This window comes from Rana temporaria, chromosome 1, assembly GCF_905171775.1.
Source record: "Rana temporaria chromosome 1, aRanTem1.1, whole genome shotgun sequence".
In the NCBI taxonomy this organism is placed as follows: domain Eukaryota; kingdom Metazoa; phylum Chordata; class Amphibia; order Anura; family Ranidae; genus Rana; species Rana temporaria.
In genome coordinates this window covers 35,673,287-35,693,240 of record NC_053489.1, presented here as the reverse complement: position 1 = coordinate 35,693,240, position 19,954 = coordinate 35,673,287, and the positions used below count along the sequence as shown (strand labels likewise).

Genomic DNA, 19,954 nt, shown 5'->3' with positions numbered 1-19,954 from the left:
AACGTGGCGGCTTTGCTCCATCCGGACACCGGGGGGTCCACAGGAGGAGAGACCCACCTACTTACAAAGGGGTCGCAAAGCATTCAGGGACTGCAAAAAATATATATATATATATACACTGCGGTGTAACATAAAAAGTCCAAATAAGGAACACAGTTGCAGTGCGCTGCGTTTTTGCGGAACCCAAAAGGGACCGGTACATCTGGTACCTCCGCCAAAACCACAAACCGTCTAGTTACTGAGCTATAAGCTCTAAACGCAGAAAATAAGAGCTCCAACAAATTCCTTGGTCGCGTGGGTTTTTTATATCCCGCATCCACTGACACCACAGAACCAGACGCAATAGCCGGGCATAGTATAATGTCAGCGGCATCCCCCGAAGCAGGCTCAGGGAGGGGGCGCTTTTTTACCCCCCAACCAGGCACTAGCTGCTTCAGAAATAACACTCCCTCAACAGAAGTGGCAGGGGGAGGGGCATCAAGGGTTAACTCAGGCCTTAGTGGGGAGGATAGTACCTAGTACAGGCTCCAGGGCATCCCACCACCGAGTTACCCAAACTGCTAAGCAGAGAACCACCCACGGTCACCTCCCGGCTGTTCTAGCTCTATTCTGAGCATGAGGGCCCCCAGGGAACTCACCACCCCGCCTGGTGCATCGCGCTGAGAGGAGCCTGATGATGTGCCGAGAAGCCGGCTGCGCTGCTGACAGTCCCCACGGAGAGATTCGCGGTCTCTCTGAGCGCTAAAACGGCCACACGAGGCCAAACGAAAATTAAAGATGGCCGCCGTAATGCAAAAAAACTGCCAAGGACCACAAGAAAATGGCCGCCGAGATATACAAGGCGCGACTACGGCAAAATGGCGGCCGTGGCGCACTTTTCAAATTTTTTTTTTTTTTTTTTTTTTTTTAACAGACAGCCAGCAGCCACAGCAGCATAGTAAAACAGCACACAAGTCCCGCAGAGAACACTACAGCCCCCTGCAGTGAACACACACAGCCCCAGCTAACACACAGGCCCCGGTGATAATAAAGAGACCCCAGAAAAATCCCCCTCACAGCCGCTACCCAAAAAGGAAGGAAGGAGAGGAATAAGGGAGAGAGGAAAGCAGGGCGAACCCTCAGTCGACCTCCCCAGGGAAAATTCCAGCCAGACCACTTACCTGAGCAAGGGTCACTACTTACCTGTCCTGCGACTACCGGCTGGAGGTATCCCAGACAGAACCAACGTCCGCTAAACGGCATGGCTGTCGGCCAGACACACTGTGACAAGGCCATAGAGACCGGTCATATGTGTGCCCTAGAACCGAAGTTCCCCGGCCGCCCCTGGAGCAATGGGGCCTGTCGTGGACGTCCCAAAGCTGAGCTGAGGGCCGGCACACGCTCGAAGGCCGAACCTGGGGGGACTACAAGGGTCGAGGACCCAGCCTGTCACCCAGTCGGCTGTTGATAGAAGAATCGCAGGATTCAAAAATGCAGGAACAAAATAATAAAAAGCGAGAAAAATCGCAAGAAAAAAATCGCAAGAAAATTGCAAGAAAAACTCCAGAGTCCAGGACTCCAGAGAGAGCCTGACTCTCCTGACGGTTAGGCAGAAACAAACTGAAGCTGCTAGAGCAGAGTGGGGGTTATGCCTGGGGGAGCCACGCCCCCTGGGAGGAGCGGCATGAAGGAAAGTTTTTAACACCTTAAGTGCTGTAGAATTCTGCCTAAATCTCCTGGTAGGAAGAAGCATAACCCTAAGGTCAATGAAGGCTGTGTCCGTCTATGAACGAAAGAGAAATAGATACACCAACAGACGGACAGAGAAAGATAGATAGACAGACAGACAGACATATAGATAGATAGATAGATAGATAGATAGATAGATAGATAGATAGATAGACAGACAGAGAAAGATAGATAGACAGACAGACAGACATATAGATAGATAGATAGATAGATAGATAGATAGATAGATAGATAGACAGACAGACAGACAGACAGAGAAAGATAGATAGATAGACAGACAGACAGACAAAGATAGATAGATAGACAGACAGACAGACAAAGATAGATAGATAGATAGACAGACAGACAGACGGAGAAAGATAGATAGATAGATAGATAGACAGACAGACATATAGATAGATAGACAGATAGACAGACAGACAGACAGACAGATAGATAGATAGATAGACAGACAGACAGACAGACAGATATACAGACAAACAGCCATATAGATAGATAGATAGATAGATAGATAGATAGATAGATAGATAGATAGATAGATAGATAGATATGCTGTATACTATTACAGTGCCTTAAAGTATTCATACCCCTTGAAATTTTGCACATTTTGTCACGTTACAACCAAAAACGTAAACGTATTTTATTGGGATTTTATGTGATAGACCAACACAGAGTGGCACATTTTTGTGAAGTGGAAGGAAAATGATAAATGGTTACCATTTTTTTTTTACAAATAAATATGTGAAAAGTGTGGGGTACATTTGTATGTCAATGTAAATTTACTGACAGTTTGTAAAAATCTGTGACTTTTACAACTCTGCGTAAATATCAGTGGCTGATAATTTGTCATGCTGTGTTGATTGTTGTAATTGTAAACCAGGCACATTACTTGTTATATGTATTGTCAGGGTTTCCATATGATGTTTATACCGTTTAAATATCGATTGTCTTTGTTTTTAAAAGGGGTTCTGTAATTTTTCAGTAAAAAAATGTGCTCCATCAGTAAATTTTACATGTTTTGTCAGAAAAAAAAATGCTGTAAGAGGTTGGCATCCCTGGTATCAAGCAGTCGTCATGACCTGCTGTTCTCCATTACTGGGCTTATGCCCCGTACACACGATCGGATAATTCCGCCAGCAAAAGTGCGATGTGAGCTTTTGAACGGAAATTCCGACCGTGTGTATTGGACTTTTGCTGTCGGAATTTCCACCAGCAAAAGATTGAGAGCAGGTTCTCAATTTTTCAGATGAAAAAAATTCCGATAGTCGGTGGCAATTCCGACGTGCAAAATTCCGACGCATGTTTGGAAACAATTTGACGCATGCTCGGAAGCATTGAACTTAATTTTCTCGGCTCGTCGTAGTGCCGTAGTCACCGCGTTTTTGACGGTCGAAAGTTCAGAGAACTTTTGTGTGAACGTGTGTATGCAAGCCAAGCTTGAGCGGAATTCCGTCGAAAAAAACATCCAAGGTTTTTCTGACGGAAAATCTGATCGTGTGTACGGGGCATTACTGGACTTGCCTCTAATTAGTGGTTTAACCTCTTTACCACTGGGCTTGTTTTTCAAATTCGGTGTTTACGAGACTAAAACATTTTTTTTTGCTAGAAAATTACTTAAAACACCCAAACATTATATATATATATATTTTTTCTAACACCCTAGAGAATAAAATGGCGGTCATTGCAATACTTTTTGTCACACCGTATTTGTGCAGCGGTCTTACAAGCGCACTTTTTTTGAAAAAAAAAACACTTTTTTGAATTAAAAAATAAGACAGCAATACATTTTGCCCAATTTTTTTTATATATTGTGAAAGATAATGTTACGCCGAGTACAATGATACCCAACATGTCACGCTTAAAAATTGCGCCCGCTCGTGGCACGACGTCAAACTTTTACCCTTAAAAATCTCCATAGGCGACGTTTAAAAAATTCTATAGGTTGCATCTTTTGAGCTACAGAGGAGGTCTAGGGCTAGAATTATTGCTCTCGCTCTAACGATCGCAGTAATACCTCATTGGTGTGGTTTGAACACCGTTTTCATATGCAGGTGCTACTCACGTATGCGTTCGCTTCTGTGCGCGAGCTCGTCGGGACGGGGCGCTTTAAAACATTTTTTTTTTGTTTTCTTATTTATTTTTATTTAGTTTATAATTTTTTACACTGAAATGAAAAAAAAAAATGTATCACTTTTATTCCTATTACAAGGAATGTAAACATCCCTTGTAATAGAAAAAAGCATGACAGGTCCTCTTAAATATGAGATCTGGGGTCAAAAAGACCTCAGATCTGATATTTAGACTTAAATGCAAAAAAATTAAAAAAAATTAAACTGTCATTTTTTCAAATGAAAAAAAAAAAAAATGTTTCTTTAAGACGCTGGGCGGGACTGACGTTTTGACGTCACTTTCGCCCAACAGAGCTATGGGGACGGGTGGGGGCGATTTTTCCCTCACTCGCATCCCCAGTCAGCTGCCGAACGGACCCGATCGCCTCTGCCTCTACCGACGGCTCCGGTAAGCGGCGGAGGGCGCGGGAGAGCGGCGGGAGGGGGGGCCCTCTCCCGCCACCGATAACGGCGATCTCGCGGCGAATCTGCCGCGGAGACCGCCGTTATCGTGTACAGGACCGCCCACTGAAGAGATGAATATCTCGGTTGTGGCAGCAGCTGCTGCCGTTACCGAGATATCCATCTTTAAAAAGAGGACGTCTTTTTACCATGGGGCGGTGGTCAAGAGGTTAACTAATATTCACCAGTCCATAAAAAGACACACAAAAAGCAAAACAGTAACAAGAACACCTAACCCACCATAGAATGTAACTGGCCAACCACAAGAGCCCCTACTTTCACCTTCTTTCCCATATGGAATTCCCGAGGGCTGCTCAGATCTGATCCCAACTATATCAATGGCAGTCCCAAATCTCAGTAAGAGTTGTACTTACATTGCCCTTTTCAAACTTGTTCATGTTGTTCTTGCAGTCAATGAGGAAGCGTTCTCCAGTGTCCCCGAGGTCTCCGAATAGGCAGAGGAAGACGTTGGCATCGGTTCCACTACCGCTCACGTTGCCGGTACAGACAGTCACTCGATACTTCACCACTGTGTGAGTAAACGGGTAAGACTGATAAGGATCCTCTAACTTAGTCCACTACATGCCCTGGTGGGGAGACCTTACTGCCCCATACAAAACACCACATGAGATACATTATTCAGTAATAACAGCTGGTAAACTCCCCATGCATTATTCATGCCAAGATTTACTTTCACTTCTGATAATCTAGAAGGTTATCGGTTACCTGCACTTGACTGTCGGTGTAGGGAAATAGCGGAGTCACTCCGGGCTGACCCCGTAATGTCATATCCTTCATTTCTAAGAACTCCGTATAACAAAACCTCAGGCACTCTGCGTACATATTAAAGTAGATCTAGACCGGTCATCCATAACATTAAGATCACTGGCAAGTGAATAATATTGATTGTCTTATTACAATGGCACCTGAGAGTCCGTGGAATATATTAGGGAGCAAGTAAATAATATGGCCATGAAGTTGATTGGTTGAAAGCAGAAAAAAAACGGGCATCACAGTTTCTTGTGTATAGGGCTGGTCTTGTGTATAGAGTTTCGTGTGCATGCCCATGCAGAACCGTACCCTCAGCCAATATAGGGTGACCACGTGTCCTGGATTGCCCGGGACAGTCCTGCATTTTGCAGGTCTGTCCCGGGTGTTGCAGAGTACGATTGATAGGTGCAGCGGAGTCAATTTAGATCAGACGTTGTGTACACAACACATCATAGAAAACACATAGCATAGCATATCACTGAGCTTTAGCGACATCTTGTGTCCTTTTTCTAAACTGCATTCAATACAATAGGCTAAGCTGAAGGTTTGTTGTATCTCCAACACCGGGCACCTTCATTCCAGGACAATACAGTGTCCCGGAATGAAACTGACACGGCCACCCCCCAGGCCAATCTGATGCCCCCAAAAAAGGATGCCACATCACCGCTTTACTCACTTGACAGTACTTGTCCTGGTCAGGAATGTCTGGAGGAGAACAATCCCGCCCCCTGTTTGTGATTGGAGAAATCATAAATCCCGCCTCTTGTGTCCAATCACTGTGCTGTGATTCGTTACAGCACAAGCTGATTTTTGGGAAGGAGGGTGTCCCTGAATTGTAGTTTGGAAATGTGGTCACCTTAAAGCGGGGGTTCACCCTAAAAAAAAAAAGGATTTTTGTACTCACCGTAAAATCCATTTCTCTGAGTTCATAGACGGACACAGCATCCTTTGACCTTAGGGTTATGCTTCTTCCTACCAGGAGATTTAGGCAGAATTCTACAGCACTTAAGGTGTTAAAAACTTTCCTTCATGCCGCTCCTCCCAGGGGGCGTGGCTCCCCCAGGCATAACCCCCACTCTGCTTCAGCAGCCTCAGTTCGTAACAAGCAGTACAAACCAAGGAGGGGTGGGTGCTGTGTCCGTCTATGAACTCAGAGAAATGGATTTTACGGTGAGTACAAAAATCCTTTTTTCTCTTTCGTTCATAGACGGACACAGCATCCTTTGACCTTAGGGACGTCCCCAAGCAGTGTCAAAAAAATTCGAGGGGTGGGAAAATAACACAGCAAAAACAGGTTACACCCCAAACAAAACCGGAGTTACTCAACGGAGGAACTCCAACCTTAAACTGCCGCCTGTAACACCCTGCGGCCGAAGGAGGCATCAGAAGATGCACTCACATCCACCATATAAAACTTTGAAAAAGCGTGGACCGACGACCAGGTCGCAGCCTTACACACCTGTAACACAGAGGCTTGGTGTCGGAAGCCCAGGAGGCCCCGATCGCCCTGGTCGAATGCGCCATGACCCCAAAGGGAGGCGCCCGCCCCTTCAGGGCGTAGGCCTGAAGCACAACCTGTCGGATCCACCTGGAAATGGTGGCCGACGAGACTGCCAGGCCCATACTGGGACCGGACACAGACACGAACAGCGAGTCCGACTTCCGGAACGGAGCTGTCGCCGACAAGTAAACTCGAAGGGCCCGAACCACATCCAGAGAATGTAAAGAGGCTTCCTTCGGGTTCTTCGGCTGAGGACATAATGATGGAACAACAATGTCCTCGTTAATGTGAAAAGGCCGAACGACCTTCGGAAGAAAAGAGGGCTGCGGGCGCAGCACCGCCTTATCCTGATGGATGACCAAGTAGGGGGCCTTGCAAGACAAGGCCGCCAGTTCAGACACTCGTCTGATAGAGGTAATAGCTACCAGAAAGACCACCTTCTGCGACAAAGTCAGCAAGGGGATTTCCCGAATGTCCTCAAAGGGGGCACGCTGAAGCGCCGAGAGGACCAAGTTCAAGTCCCAAGAAGGTAGCGGAGAGCGCACCGGGGGGGCCACATGCCGGACCCCCTGCACAAACGTGCGAACCAAAGAATTCGCTGCCAAGGGACGCTGAAAATAAACAGCCAGAGCAGAAATCTGACTCTTGATCGTGCTCAAGGCAAGAGCCTGGTCCACTCCCCGCTGTAGGAACAGCAGGATCTGGGACACCACGTAAGTACGGGGGTGCCACTTCATCTCCTCACACATAGAGATGTATGCTTTCCATGTACGATGGTAAATTTTTCGAGAAGTGGACTTCCGTGCACGCAGCATGGTAGAGATTACCGGGCCCGACAGGCCCCGGTCCTTCAGTACCTGGTTCTCAACAGCCACGCCGTTAAAGCCAGTGACCGTAAAGCAGGATGGAAGATCGGGCCCTGAGACAGGAGATCTTCCCTCAGAGGCAGGCGCCAGGGGGCGTCTGCCACCAGACGTACCAGGTCCGCGTACCAAGAGCGACGCGGCCAATCTGGGGCGATCAGGATCGTTGGAATCCCTTCGGCTTCCACCCTGCGCAGCAGGCGGGGTAGGAGCCTTAGAGGAGGGAAGGCGTAAATCAGGTGATATTGACCCCAGGGAGCCACCAACGCGTCTGACGCGTCTGCCCACGGGTCCCTTGACCTGGCCACAAACCGTGGCACCTTCCGATTGAGACGGGACGCCAGAAGGTCTACGTCTGGAGTGCCCCATTTTTGGCACAGGATCTGAAACACCTCCGGGTGGAGAGACCACTCCCCTTGATCCAGAGTCGTGCGACTCAGGAAGTCGGCTTGCCAATTCAGAACTCCCGGAATGTATACCGCCGACAGGGCCGGAACGGACCTTTCGGCCCACCGAAGTATGTGAGCGACCTCCGTCGCCGCGGCCGAGCTCCTTGTGCCGCCCTGATGATTGACGTACGCCACGGCCGTGGCGTTGTCGGACTGGATCCTGACAGGACGGCCCTGTAGCTCCAGCGACCACCTGACAAGGCACAGCTTGATTGCTCGGAGCTCCAGGATATTGATCGGCAGGCGGGACTCCTCCCGAGTCCAGCGCCCCTGGGCTGACTGGGTGCCCCAGACGCCCCCCCAGCCGAAGAGGCTGGCATCCGTCGTGACCACTGTCTAGCGGCACGGAAGAAAAGACTTCCCGGACCGAAGAACCGGAGACGTCAGCCACCATGCCAGGGAAGACTTGGCCAGATGGCTCAACCGAATCTGGCGATCCAGAGAAGATGGGACCCTGTCCCATCGTGACAGAATCTCCTTCTGTAGTACCCTGGTGTGGAATTGGGCATACAGAACCGCCTCGAAGGAGGCCACCATCAGACCCAGAACCCGCATGCAGAAGCGAAGAGATGACCACTTCTGGGTCAACAACTGTCTCACTGCAGATTGCAGGGTCCGCAGTTTTTGCGATGGGAGGAACACTTTTGTCTCCCCCGAATCCAAAACCAGCCCCAGGTGTTCCAGCCTCTGGGACGGAACCAACACTGATTTTCTGAGATTCAGAAAAACCAGCCGAACTCCTGCAGAGTCCGACACGTGATGGACACGTCCTCCTCTAACTCTGAGCCTGAAGAAGCTCTCAGGAGAAGGTCGTCCAGGTATCCCACGATAGCGATCCCTCGCTGCCGTAGCAAGGCCAGGATCGGGGCGAGCACCTTGGTGAACACCCGCCCGAACGGGAGGGCCACGAATTGATAGTGGTCCTCCCCGATCGCAAAGCGCAGATACCTTTTGTGGCTTGTGCCAACGGGAACATGCAGGTATGCGTCCATGATGTCTAAGGACGCCATGAAGTCCCCCTGGTGGAGGGACGCTATGATAGAACGGACCGACTCCACCCTGAATCGCTGCACCTTGACAAAGGAGTTGAGGGCCTTTAGGTCCAGGATAGGGCGAACCCCTCCCTTCTTGGGGACCACGAACAGATTGGAGTAGAACCCCCGAAACCGTTCCAGCGAGGGGACCGGCACAACCACCCCCCTGTCCAGAAGATCCTGGACAGCCCCGGACAGGGCTAGCCGACGATCCGGAGGAAGCTGGAGGTTGGATGGAAAAAATCTGTTTGGGGGACAAGAAAGGAACTCTATCTTGTACCCCGAGGCGACCACCTCGCAAACCCAACGGTCGGATAGAAGAGAATTCCACCGATCCACGAAGTCGTGAAGCCGTCCCCCCACCCGAGACGCGGGCGGGGGCAGACCTTCATGCGGAAGCAGGCTTGTCCGCAGGCTTGTTCGGTTTTTTGAACCAGGGGCGCTTACGCCCGGCAGCAAGGGCTTTTGCACCTTGCGGACCTTTTCCAGCCGCACGAAAAAAACGCTTAGGGGGTAGTAAAAGTAGGACCTTGCTTGCGGCGAGGTTCCCTACCCTTCCCCGACTGAGGGAGCAAGGTGCTCTTACCTCCAGTGGCATCCTTAATGATGTCATCCAGGGATGCCCCCAAAAGCCGTCCGCCCTTAAAAGGCAAATCTATCAAGGCCTTTTTTGAGGACTGGTCAGCCGACCAGCACTTCAGCCATATAAGGCGGCGCAGAACCACTGCGTAGACAGAAGCCCTGGAAAGCAAAGGAATCTAATCCATATCCGCCTCGCAGAGAAACTTCTGACCCTGAATCAACTGCTCAGCCAGGTCCCTAGAGGACTCGGAAGCACCCTAGACCTCCAGATTCTGCAGCAGGAGCTTCGCCCTTTCAGTTAGCGTCTGAGCAACCAGGGCGCCGGCCAGAGCCGGCCTTACCGCCGAACCCACCACCGAGAACAGGGAGCGGGCCACGGCCTCCACTCTCCTATCAGCGGGGTCCTTGAAAGCAGGAGCCCCCTCCACAGGCAACATAGTAGCCTTACTCAGTCTGGACACAGGAGGGTCCACCGACGGAGGAGTGACCCACTTTTTTTTTTTTTTTTTTTTTTAAAAGTCCTCCTCCAGGGGGTAACGGTAGCAAAGCTTTTAGGAATAGTAAAAGCCTTTTGCGGTGTATCCCATTCCTTATACAACAAATTGTCCAAATAAGGAACACAGGGGAATACCTTAGCGGTACGCGGTGGTTTGCGGAATCCAAAAGGGACTGACACCGCTGGTGTCTCCGCCACATCCTCTAAATGAAGAGTCTCACGCACCGCAGTAATAAGAGCTCCAACAAAATCCTTATCAGCAGACTCCGCAGCAGAGTCATCCTCGCTGTCCATGTGGGTTAAGCCCGCATCCTCTGACATGACAGAACCAGAAGCATCAGATTCTGTGTCAGAGATATCCCCAGAAACAGCCTCCGGGGGGGGGCGCTTTTTTACCCCCCAACCGAGCACTGGCTGCTCCAAACCTGGTGAGAAAAAGACTCCAGGACAGCCGACACCGATTCAACAGATGTGGCAGGGGAAGGGGCGCTTAAGGGTTAATTCCGGCATTGTGAGGAATGAGGGGCCTGATTCAGGCTCCATATTGCAGCTGCCGTGTCACCCCCACTGCCAATGGCAGGAAAAAAGTCCCCCACAGGTCACCTCCCGGCCGCTAGAGCACAGTATGGGGCCCCCTGAGACTCACCACCCTCTGGTACAGCGCGGTCTGTGAAGGCAAGTGTGTGCTGAGGAGAAGCTGCAGCGCTGCGTCTGTCCCCTCAGATGATTCGCGGTCTTTTTTCCCCGCCGAAACGGCCACTAGAGGCCGAACTAGTGCTGAAAACGGCGCCGGCCACAAGAAAATGGCCGCCGAATAATACAAGCGCGGCTCCGGCAAAATGGCCGCCGTTGCGCAGTTTTAAAAAGACAGTGTACCCAAAAATGACAGTACACCAAAACAGCACACAGCACACACAAAAATGCCCAGAATGTTCACCACAGTCCCCTGCAGTGACACAGAACAGCCCCAGCCATACCTGAGTGAAAAAATATGAGCCCCAGGGAAAAAAACCCCCTGCACAGCCGTCACCCAAAGGGGGAAGGAGGGAGAGGAATAAGGGAGAGAGGAAAGCAGGGAAAAACCCTCAGTCGACCTCCCAAGGGAAAACATTCCAGCCAGACCACTTACCTGAGTAAGGGGCCACTACTTACCTGTCCTGCGACTACCCGGCTGGAGGTATCCCAGACAGAACCAACGTCCGCGAACGGCATGGTTGTCAGCCAGACACACTGTGACAAAGCCATAGAGACCGGTCATATGTGTGCCCTAGAACCGAAGTTCCCCGGCCGCCCCTGGAGCAATGGGGCCTGTCGTGGACGTCCCAAAGCTGAGCTGAGGGCCGGCACACGCTCGAAGGCCGAACATGGGGGGACTACAAGGGTCGAGGACCCAGCCTGTCACCCAGTCGGCTGTTGATAGAAGAATCGCAGGATTCAAAAATAAAATAAAAAAGCGAGGAAAAACTCGCAAAAAGCAAAAAAATTTGCAAGAAAAAACTCCAGAGTCCAGGACTCCAGAGAGAGCCTGACTCTCCTGACGGTTAGGCAGAAACAAACTGAGGCTGCTGAAGCAGAGTGGGGGTTATGCCTGGGGGAGCCACGCCCCCTGGGAGGAGCGGCATGAAGGAAAGTTTTTAACACCTTAAGTGCTGTAGAATTCTGCCTAAATCTCCTGGTAGGAAGAAGCATAACCCTAAGGTCAAAGGATGCTGTGTCCGTCTATGAACGAAAGAGAAAAGATTTTTTTTCTAGCATGCCATCAAGCATACTAGCGCGAATACAGTACGCCTTTCTTTTTTTTTTGCGCCGTACTCACAGTTTAGTGCCGTAGTGAAGTTTCAGACTCCCCGCGGGGAATGGGCGTTCCTATGTAGAGGGAAGATGATTGACGGCCGGCTATGGCGCGTCACGCTTCCCGAAGATAGCCGAAATAGGACTTGCCTCTTCACTTCACCTGAGCTGGCCTGTGATTGGGTCACGGCGGGTCATGTGGCCACAGGCCTGAGCTGGCCTGTCTGTGATCGCGGGTGGCGCTGGCGCATGCACGCGCCTGGAGTCGCCCGCCCGCCTGAGGCTGTCACTCTCTGAGAGCTCAGCCACCGACATCTCCCCTGTGGAGGCTCCGCCGGTCCGGATTAAAGTCACTCAGCAGCACCGACCGTGGCACTGCAGGCAGCGGCGGCGCATAACGTGTGGAAGACACAGACAGAAGAGCAGGTGAGTGACCGTGAGACTGTCACACTCGACGAGACATGTGTGGATTGGAAGTGTCTGGGACTGGGGGGGGGGGGGCGGCCTAGTCTAGGGCTGGGGCTGGGCATGTGGAGGTGGAGTGCTAGCTGTTCACCACCATGATAGCGAAAATCATTGGCAGTTCCTAAAAGCGGAACCTAACATACACAATTAGGGTTTAAGACTAATATTCTTATTTGTAAAGTACATTGGGCCATTTCTGAATAGGAACACATAATAAAGTTGACAATTACCCGCCACGTGGCCTTTGGCTGTAATACCCACTATACATAAGACAAATATAACTGTGCCCTGAATTTCTATTGTAACTGTATATTCAGCCTACTAGTGCACAATAAACAGAAGTTTTGTTAATGTACTGAATAGTTAAGAGTTGGATAGTGTTCTCCAACTCTTAACTATTCAGTACAGTAACAAAACTTCTGTTTATTGTGCACTAGTAGGCTGAATATACAGTTACAGAGATTTGCACTAATGGCCAGATTTTCCTTAGTTTTTTTCCTGTGTGATCACCTGATTCAAATAATTTTCCGCATATCTGGATTTACTATTGCACTAATGGCAAGGTTTTCCTTTGTTTCTTTTTACCCACGTTTACATTTGTGTGTCTTAATTTTGCACTTGAATTTTAGTTTCAATATTTAATTTTTTATATGTTTCTGTGCATATCATTCATATCTATGGCAGGCTGCAATCTATTGAGTTGGGTTCAAATAAATACCAAATGTTCTAAAATACTGTATATAGTGTTTTTATTCTTCAGTTAATATAAACATCTTTGATATTAAAGATGTTATAGAACGTAGAAAGTGCGAGTATTGCCTCTTTTAGTTTTTGATAATAATATCAGTAAAAATGTGTAAAATGTGTAAAAATTCGAGATGCACGGAGCTCTCCCTGGGGACGCGCTGACACTTCAGAGAACTTTATTGGCTTCTGCCTGTGTTCAACCACACTGGCGTTCATGTCAGTTTGCCTATAAATTTGTGTCACCTGCCCCAGCATCATTTATATTGTTTTATCCTGGACGAGCCTGTCCTTATTATCCCCCACGTGCGCCCTAGGGGGATTTCCTGCCCGAGCCTTCCATGATCACTCTGGCACCAAGACATTTCTCCTGAAGAAGCGGTTGTATACCGCGAAACCGGTCGAGACCACGACTCCACCGATCAGACCAACGGTCTTCTGATCTATCTGATTAGTGGGGTTTGTCCCAAATGCTTTATATATTATATATTTTTTGTATAATCTGTTAAATAAATATTTATACTACTTTTTATATTGTTGTATATCAGTGCCTTAAAAATCCCACACAAACTTCCCTTTTTCTCTCTTCCCCCCCCCCCCCCTCTTCTGATCTATAGTTAATCAACTAGGCCGCAAGCAGCCCCTGTTTGAGTTACTGATTAGATCATACCAAATATATGTTATAGAACGTAATTGCATTGTAGAATATTAAAAAAAAAGTCACAGTTACTTGCTTAGTAACTAATTACTTTTTCAATGTAGTAACTGAGGGCCAGATTCACAAAAGGGATACGACGGCGTATCTGCTGATACGCCGTCGTATCCCTGTTTCTATCTATGCGACTGATTCATAGAATCAGTTACGCATAGATATCCCTAAGATCCGACAGGTGTAATAGTTTTACACTGTCGGATCTTAGGGTGCAGTACCGCGGCCGCCGCTGGGGGGAGCTCGCGTCATAAACCAGAGTCGGGTATGCAAATTAGCAGTTACGGCGATCCACGAAACTTTTTCCCGTCGTTACGTCGCCGCAAGTGTTAGTTTGCCGTCGCAAAGATAGGGCACCTTTTACAAAGTGTAAAATTAGTACACCATGTAAAAGTATACCCGTCTTTCCCGCGTCGCTTTTGAATTTTTTAAAAAAATAAAATAAATCCCGGAGCAAGTCTTTTTTTCACGTCGCGATTCACAAAACGTCGGCGCGTCATAATTTCGGGCAAAGCATGTCGGGAAATTTGCGTCGGGAGCATGCGCAGTACGTCCGGCGCGGGAGCGCGCCTAATTTAAATGGTACCCGCCTCATTTGAATTGGCCCGCCTTGCGCCGGACGGATTTAGGATACACAGCCGCAAATTTCCAGGTAAGTGCTTTGTGGATCGGGCACTTAGACAGAAAATTTGCGGCGGTGTAACCTAAATCGGTTACGTTACGCTGCGCCCGGGCTACGTGAATCTGGCCCTGAGTCACTAACGCAATTACTTTTTCGGAGAAGTAATTTATAACTGTAACTAATTACTTTTTTAAAGTAAGATGAGCAATACTGCCTATCAGTGCCCATTATTGCCCGGGACAGTCCCGCATTTTGCAGGACTGTCCCGAACACATTCATTCCAGGACAAAACAGTGTCCCGGAATGAAACTGACACAGACACCCCCCCGGCCAATCTGATGCCCCCAAAAAAGACCGCCACATCACCGCTTTACTCACTGACAGTACTTGTCCTGGCTGGGAATGCCTGGAGGAGCACAATCCCGCCCCCTGCTTCTGATTGGAGAAATCATAAATCCCGCCTCTTGTGTCCAATCACTGTGCTGTGATTCATTACAGCACAAGCTTTTTTCTGGGAAGGGAAGGTGTCCCTGAATGGTAGTTTGGAAATGTGGTCACCCTAGATGCCTGTGTTTCATCAGATTAGGTGACCCATCAGAATGTGTAACACCCACCGGAGTTTTACATTTTACAATAATTTTTTTAACAGTAAAATGACTTTATATAGTGAAATACAGTACTTACAACTTCGTCTGACTGTTTAGATGTTGAATTTTAAAAGCTGCGGCAAGCGTGATGATCTTACAGGTTTGTCAATCTGACAGAAGTTCGCTGCTTTAAAAAATTCTACATGTAAACAGTCTCACACAGGTATAAGTACTGTAATTCACTATTTAAACTCTGTTTACTGTTAAAAAAAAAATGTTTCCCATGTTTTGTACAAATGAAGAGGAAAATGTATTTAGAAAAAATAAAGAAATTGAAAAAAAAATAAAAAATGTGTCAAATGCAAAACTCCAGTGGGTATAACAAGATGTCTGCTTACCCCCTTCTCAGTGTATCCTTACTATAGTAAGGTGACCAGACTTTTAAAATGAAATCCGGGGACACATTTTTTCTTTACTAGTAATGGCAACAATCAGCAACTCTCTGCCCGTCGCCCCCCACCTCACAGCCTCTCAAGTCTCACTCTCTGGGCCCCGGCTACTAATGGATGGGGAGCGGAGGAAGATCACTCCGCCAGGGAAGGCAAGGAGATAGGCAGGTGGCTGGCCAGGATTTGAGCCAAGGCAGAATAATATGTGAGTGGAGCTGAATGGGCATGCGCCCGAAACTGAAGAAATATTCCCTCCGCTCCGACCAGCACATGATCATCATAAAGGGGCACAGATAATGGGAAAAATACAATGTAATTCTATTTTTTTTTTATTTAAATTCTGCACTGACTGTCTTTGAAATTGCCCCTGTCCCCTATTAAATCCAATTTGGTGACAAAACCAGGGACAGACTTGGTACGGGGACAGTGTCCTCAATCAGGGGACTGTCCCCTGAAACTGGGGATGTCTGGTCACTCTATACTATTGTAGCGCTACCCCCTCAGGAGCCGCTCGTTGTTGTTGGGATCGGCATATTAAGTTACCTTTCAGTGTTGTCTAGGGGTGTAGTTGATGAGTAGAGTAGTGAGCGAATGTCCAGTCAATGAATAAAGGTTTTCTAGCCAGAGTGGGTGAAGTGCCCCCGGACAGACTTCTGCCACAAGCCTGGCAGCCAAAGTGTCACTTTAGATTAAGGTGACCAGATTTTTCAAATGAAATCCGGGGACATATTTTTTCTTTACTAGTAATGGCAGCAATCAGCGACTCTCTGCCCGTCGCCGCCCGCCTCACAGCCTCTCAAGTCTTACTCTTCGGGCCCCGGCTACTACCGGATGGGGAGCGGAGGAAGATCACTCCACCAGGGAAGGCAAGGAGATAGGCAGGTGGCTGGCCAGGATTTGAGCCAAGGCAGAATAACATGCGAGCGAAGCTGGATGGACATGCGCCTGAAACTGAAGAAATATTCCCTCCGCTCCGACCAGCACATGATCATCAGCTAGCTCTAGCTCTCACATCACCTGCTCCCATGCTCGTCTCCAAGACTTTTCTAGAGCCTCTCCAAGCCTATGGAACTCCTTACCCCAATCTATCCATCTATCTCCTTCTCTATCAGCTTTTAGAGGATCCCTGAAAACCCTCCTCTTCAGAGAAGCCTACCCTTCCCACACATAACTGTATTTTCATTTGAGTCCATCTGATCATCCCCCACAGCTAACTACCCTTTGTTCCACTTGACCCTCCCTTCTAGATTGTAAGCTCTAACGAGCAGGGCCCTCTGATCCCTCCTGTATTGATTTGTATTGTGACTGTACTGTCTTCCCTGATGTAAAGCGCTGCGCAAACTGTTGGCGCTATATAAATCTTGTATAATAATAATCATCAGAAAGGGGCATAAATAATGGGAAAAATACAACCCCCCTATGCTAGTAGGCAAGGCGGAGCGGGGGTGTGTAATTCAATTTTTTTTATTTTAATTCTGCACTGACTGTCTTTGAAATAGCCCCTGTCCCCTATTAAATCCAATCTGGGGACAAAACCAGGGACAGACTTGGTCCGGGGACAGTGTCCTCAATCAGGGGACTGTCCCCTGAAACTGGGGATGTCTGGTCACCCTACTTTAGATTGCTGGGAGGAACAGGCCTCTGCCACAGGCCTGGCTCTAGGGCCTCTGCCACAGGCCTAACACTTGAATGAGGTGAACGGATTGTTGGACAACCTGCCTCCGGGTTCTCCTCAAGCCGACTCCCCATCGAACGGCACACAGCCTGGGATTTCCTCAGCAGAGTTGGGAACCCAGTAAGTCACTGGGGTCCCTATCAGGAACATGGAGTAGGCCGGGGTAGCTTGCGACCCCGGCCTGGAAGGCCATCGTCAGGGTCCGTTGGATGCGCACACCCTAAAGGTGGGTGTCGCACCTGGAACCCGCGAAGAACCAAAGAAAATGGCGTCTGCCCCAGATATACTCTCCCCCAGCATGCACTGCGAGGGAAAACTCCTCTAATTGGCTGCTGGAACCCCTCTAGCGCCAACTGTCGCCCAGGGGTGGTATAAACACCCCTGGAGTGCAGACTGACCCACAGGACAGTTCTGGAATGACAGCAGCCCAAATTTAGCAAAATTGTGAATGGGAGCAAAATAACTCTCCCATTCCCCACTAACTTTAGCGTAGTGCCCATGCTGAAAGTAAGGGGGCGCTACACTACGGACGAGTGCGGGGTGTAGGAAGATGGTGGCCACGAAACGTCACATCCGTTACACTTTCTGACGGGTCGCCTAATCTGATGAAACGCCGGCAAGTGGACATCTTATTACACCCACAGGAGTTTTGCACTTTTTTTTTTAACAGTAAAAAAATAAAAAATAAAAATTAAAACCGCAGAGGTGATCAAATACCATCAAAAGAAAGCTCTATTTGTGGGGAAAAATGATTAAAAAATGTATTTGGGTATAGCGTTGTATGACTGCGCAATTGTCATTCAAAGTGCGTCAGCGCTGAAAGCTGAAAATTGGTCTGGGCAGGAGGGGGGTTTAAGTGCCCAGTAAGCAAGTGGTTAATAAACTAAAAAATGGGTTGAACTCCGCTTTAATGGATGCATACTGATGCTGCTAGGTTTAGCAATCTGAGTTACATAGGGTTCAGAAAATCCCTTTCTTCGGCACACCTAAAAACGCGAGGCACTCTCTCCTGTTTAAAAACCAGTGGCTAGGGGTCGCTAGGGAGGTGCGAACCACACCTGGGTGACACCTGCCTGAGGGGCAACACCATCGTGTAACGCTGTGGCTGGCTAGCGGGGGGGGGGGGGGTGTGTTTGACAGAGCACTGTGAAAGGCTAGCTGGGAGCAGTTGCGGAGCGGACAGAGCACTGTGGGAGGCTAGCTGAGGGCAGTTGCGGGGTGGACAGAGCACTGTGGGAGGCTAGCTAGGGGCAGTTGCGGGGCGGACAGAGCACTGTGGGAGGCTAGCTGGGGGCAGTTGCGGGGCGGACAGAGCACTTTGGGAGGCTAGCTGGGGGCAGTTGCGGGGCGGACAGAGCACTGTGGGAGGCTAGCTGGGGGCAGTTGCGGAGCGGACAGAGCACTGTGGGAGGCTAGCTGGGGGCAGTTGCGGGGCGGACAGAGCACTGTGGGAGGCTAGCTAGGGGCAGTTGCGGGGCAGACAGAGCACTGTGGGAGGCTAGCTGGGGGCAGTTGCGGGGCGGACAGAGCACTGTGGGAGGCTAGCTGGGGGCAGTTGCGGAGCGGACAGAGCACTGTGGGAGGCTAGCTGGGGGCAGTTGCGGAGCGGACAGAGCACTGTGGGAGGCTAGCTGGGGGCAGTTGCGGGGCGGACAGAGCACTGTGGGAGGCTAGCTGGGGGCAGTTGCGGGGCGGACAGAGCACTGTGGGAGGCTAGCTAGGGGCAGTTGCGGGGCGGACAGAGCACTGTGGGAGGCTAGCTGGGGGCAGTTGCGGGGCGGACAGAGCACTGTGGGAGGCTAGCTAGGGGCAGTTGCGGGGCGGACAGAGCACTGTGGGAGGCTAGCTGGGGGCAGTTGTGGGGCGGACAGAGCACTGTGGGAGGCTAGCTGGGGGCAGTTGCGGGGCGGACAGAGCACTGTGGCAGGCTGGAGGGGGACAGCATATTTTACCGCACATGGTTTCCCCTCACCAACCCTAGTGATGCCACTGCTTAGAACCTAAGAATACATCTCCACGTGGCGGGGCTTAGCCGTGAAAGTTTGGTTGCTGTATCTGATGAATAGCCCACCTTACACTCGGCTCATGGTTGTATCACTTTCCATAAAGTGGTTTTGGACGTTGAAGCCTCACCTGGTAAAACCTCAAGCACCAGTGGTCCTTCTGCCGGAAGCTCCCGTACAATTTCCCCATCATCTTCGTTCAGGTCCAACCAACGGCCACATTTAAAGGTGTATTTCTCTTTGGTCAGGGTCTTTAGCAAAGTCAACTGTTTTAAAAGGAACAGGGTCAGGCAGGAGTTTATAATGACAAGATAATAAGAATAACCCACATTGATCAACATGATCAGTTACCATCAATCTTTGTTTTGTTTTTTGTTATCTGCTTCATCAGTTATAAGCTATAATAGATGGTCACCTTTCCCATCAATTGTGATCAACTTGAATAAGAAATATCATATAATTACCGTATATACTCGAGTATTAGCCGACCCGAATATAAGCCGAGGACCTAACTTTACCACACGATCGTTTTTCGGCATGAAAAAAAACGACGTTTTTAAAAACGTCATTTAAAATGATGGTGTGTGGGCTTCACATCGTTTTTCGGCTTCCGAAAAACGAAAAAAAAAAAAATTCGAACATGCTGCATTTTTTTAACGTCGTTTTAAAAAATTTTGTTTTTCGGGTTGTAAAAAATGATCGTGTGTGGGCAAAAACGACATTTTAAACCCGCGCATGCTCAGAAGCAAGTTATGAGACGGGAGCTCTCGTTCAGGTAAAACTACCGTTCATAATGGAGTAAGCACATTCATCACGCGAATCGTCTTTTACTAACAAGGAATCGCATATGCTCAGAATCACGTTGCATATACTCCCTAAGATACGACGGCTCAATGAGTACGACGTGAACGTAAC

At 49.1% G+C, this 19,954-nt stretch overlaps 1 protein-coding gene across 1 annotated transcript in view; it reads right to left on the bottom strand.

Moving 5' to 3' along the window:
• LOXHD1 (lipoxygenase homology PLAT domains 1) overlaps positions 1 to 19,954 on the bottom strand; it is a 328,148-nt gene that overhangs the window by 170,822 nt on the left and 137,372 nt on the right. The window contains exons 14-15 of the mRNA XM_040336339.1: positions 19,170 to 19,305; positions 4,673 to 4,827 (exon numbers count right to left, since the gene is read on the bottom strand). Of these exons, the coding sequence (XP_040192273.1) occupies positions 4,673 to 4,827; positions 19,170 to 19,305 (291 nt within the window). The remainder of the gene's footprint in view (positions 1 to 4,672; positions 4,828 to 19,169; positions 19,306 to 19,954) is intronic.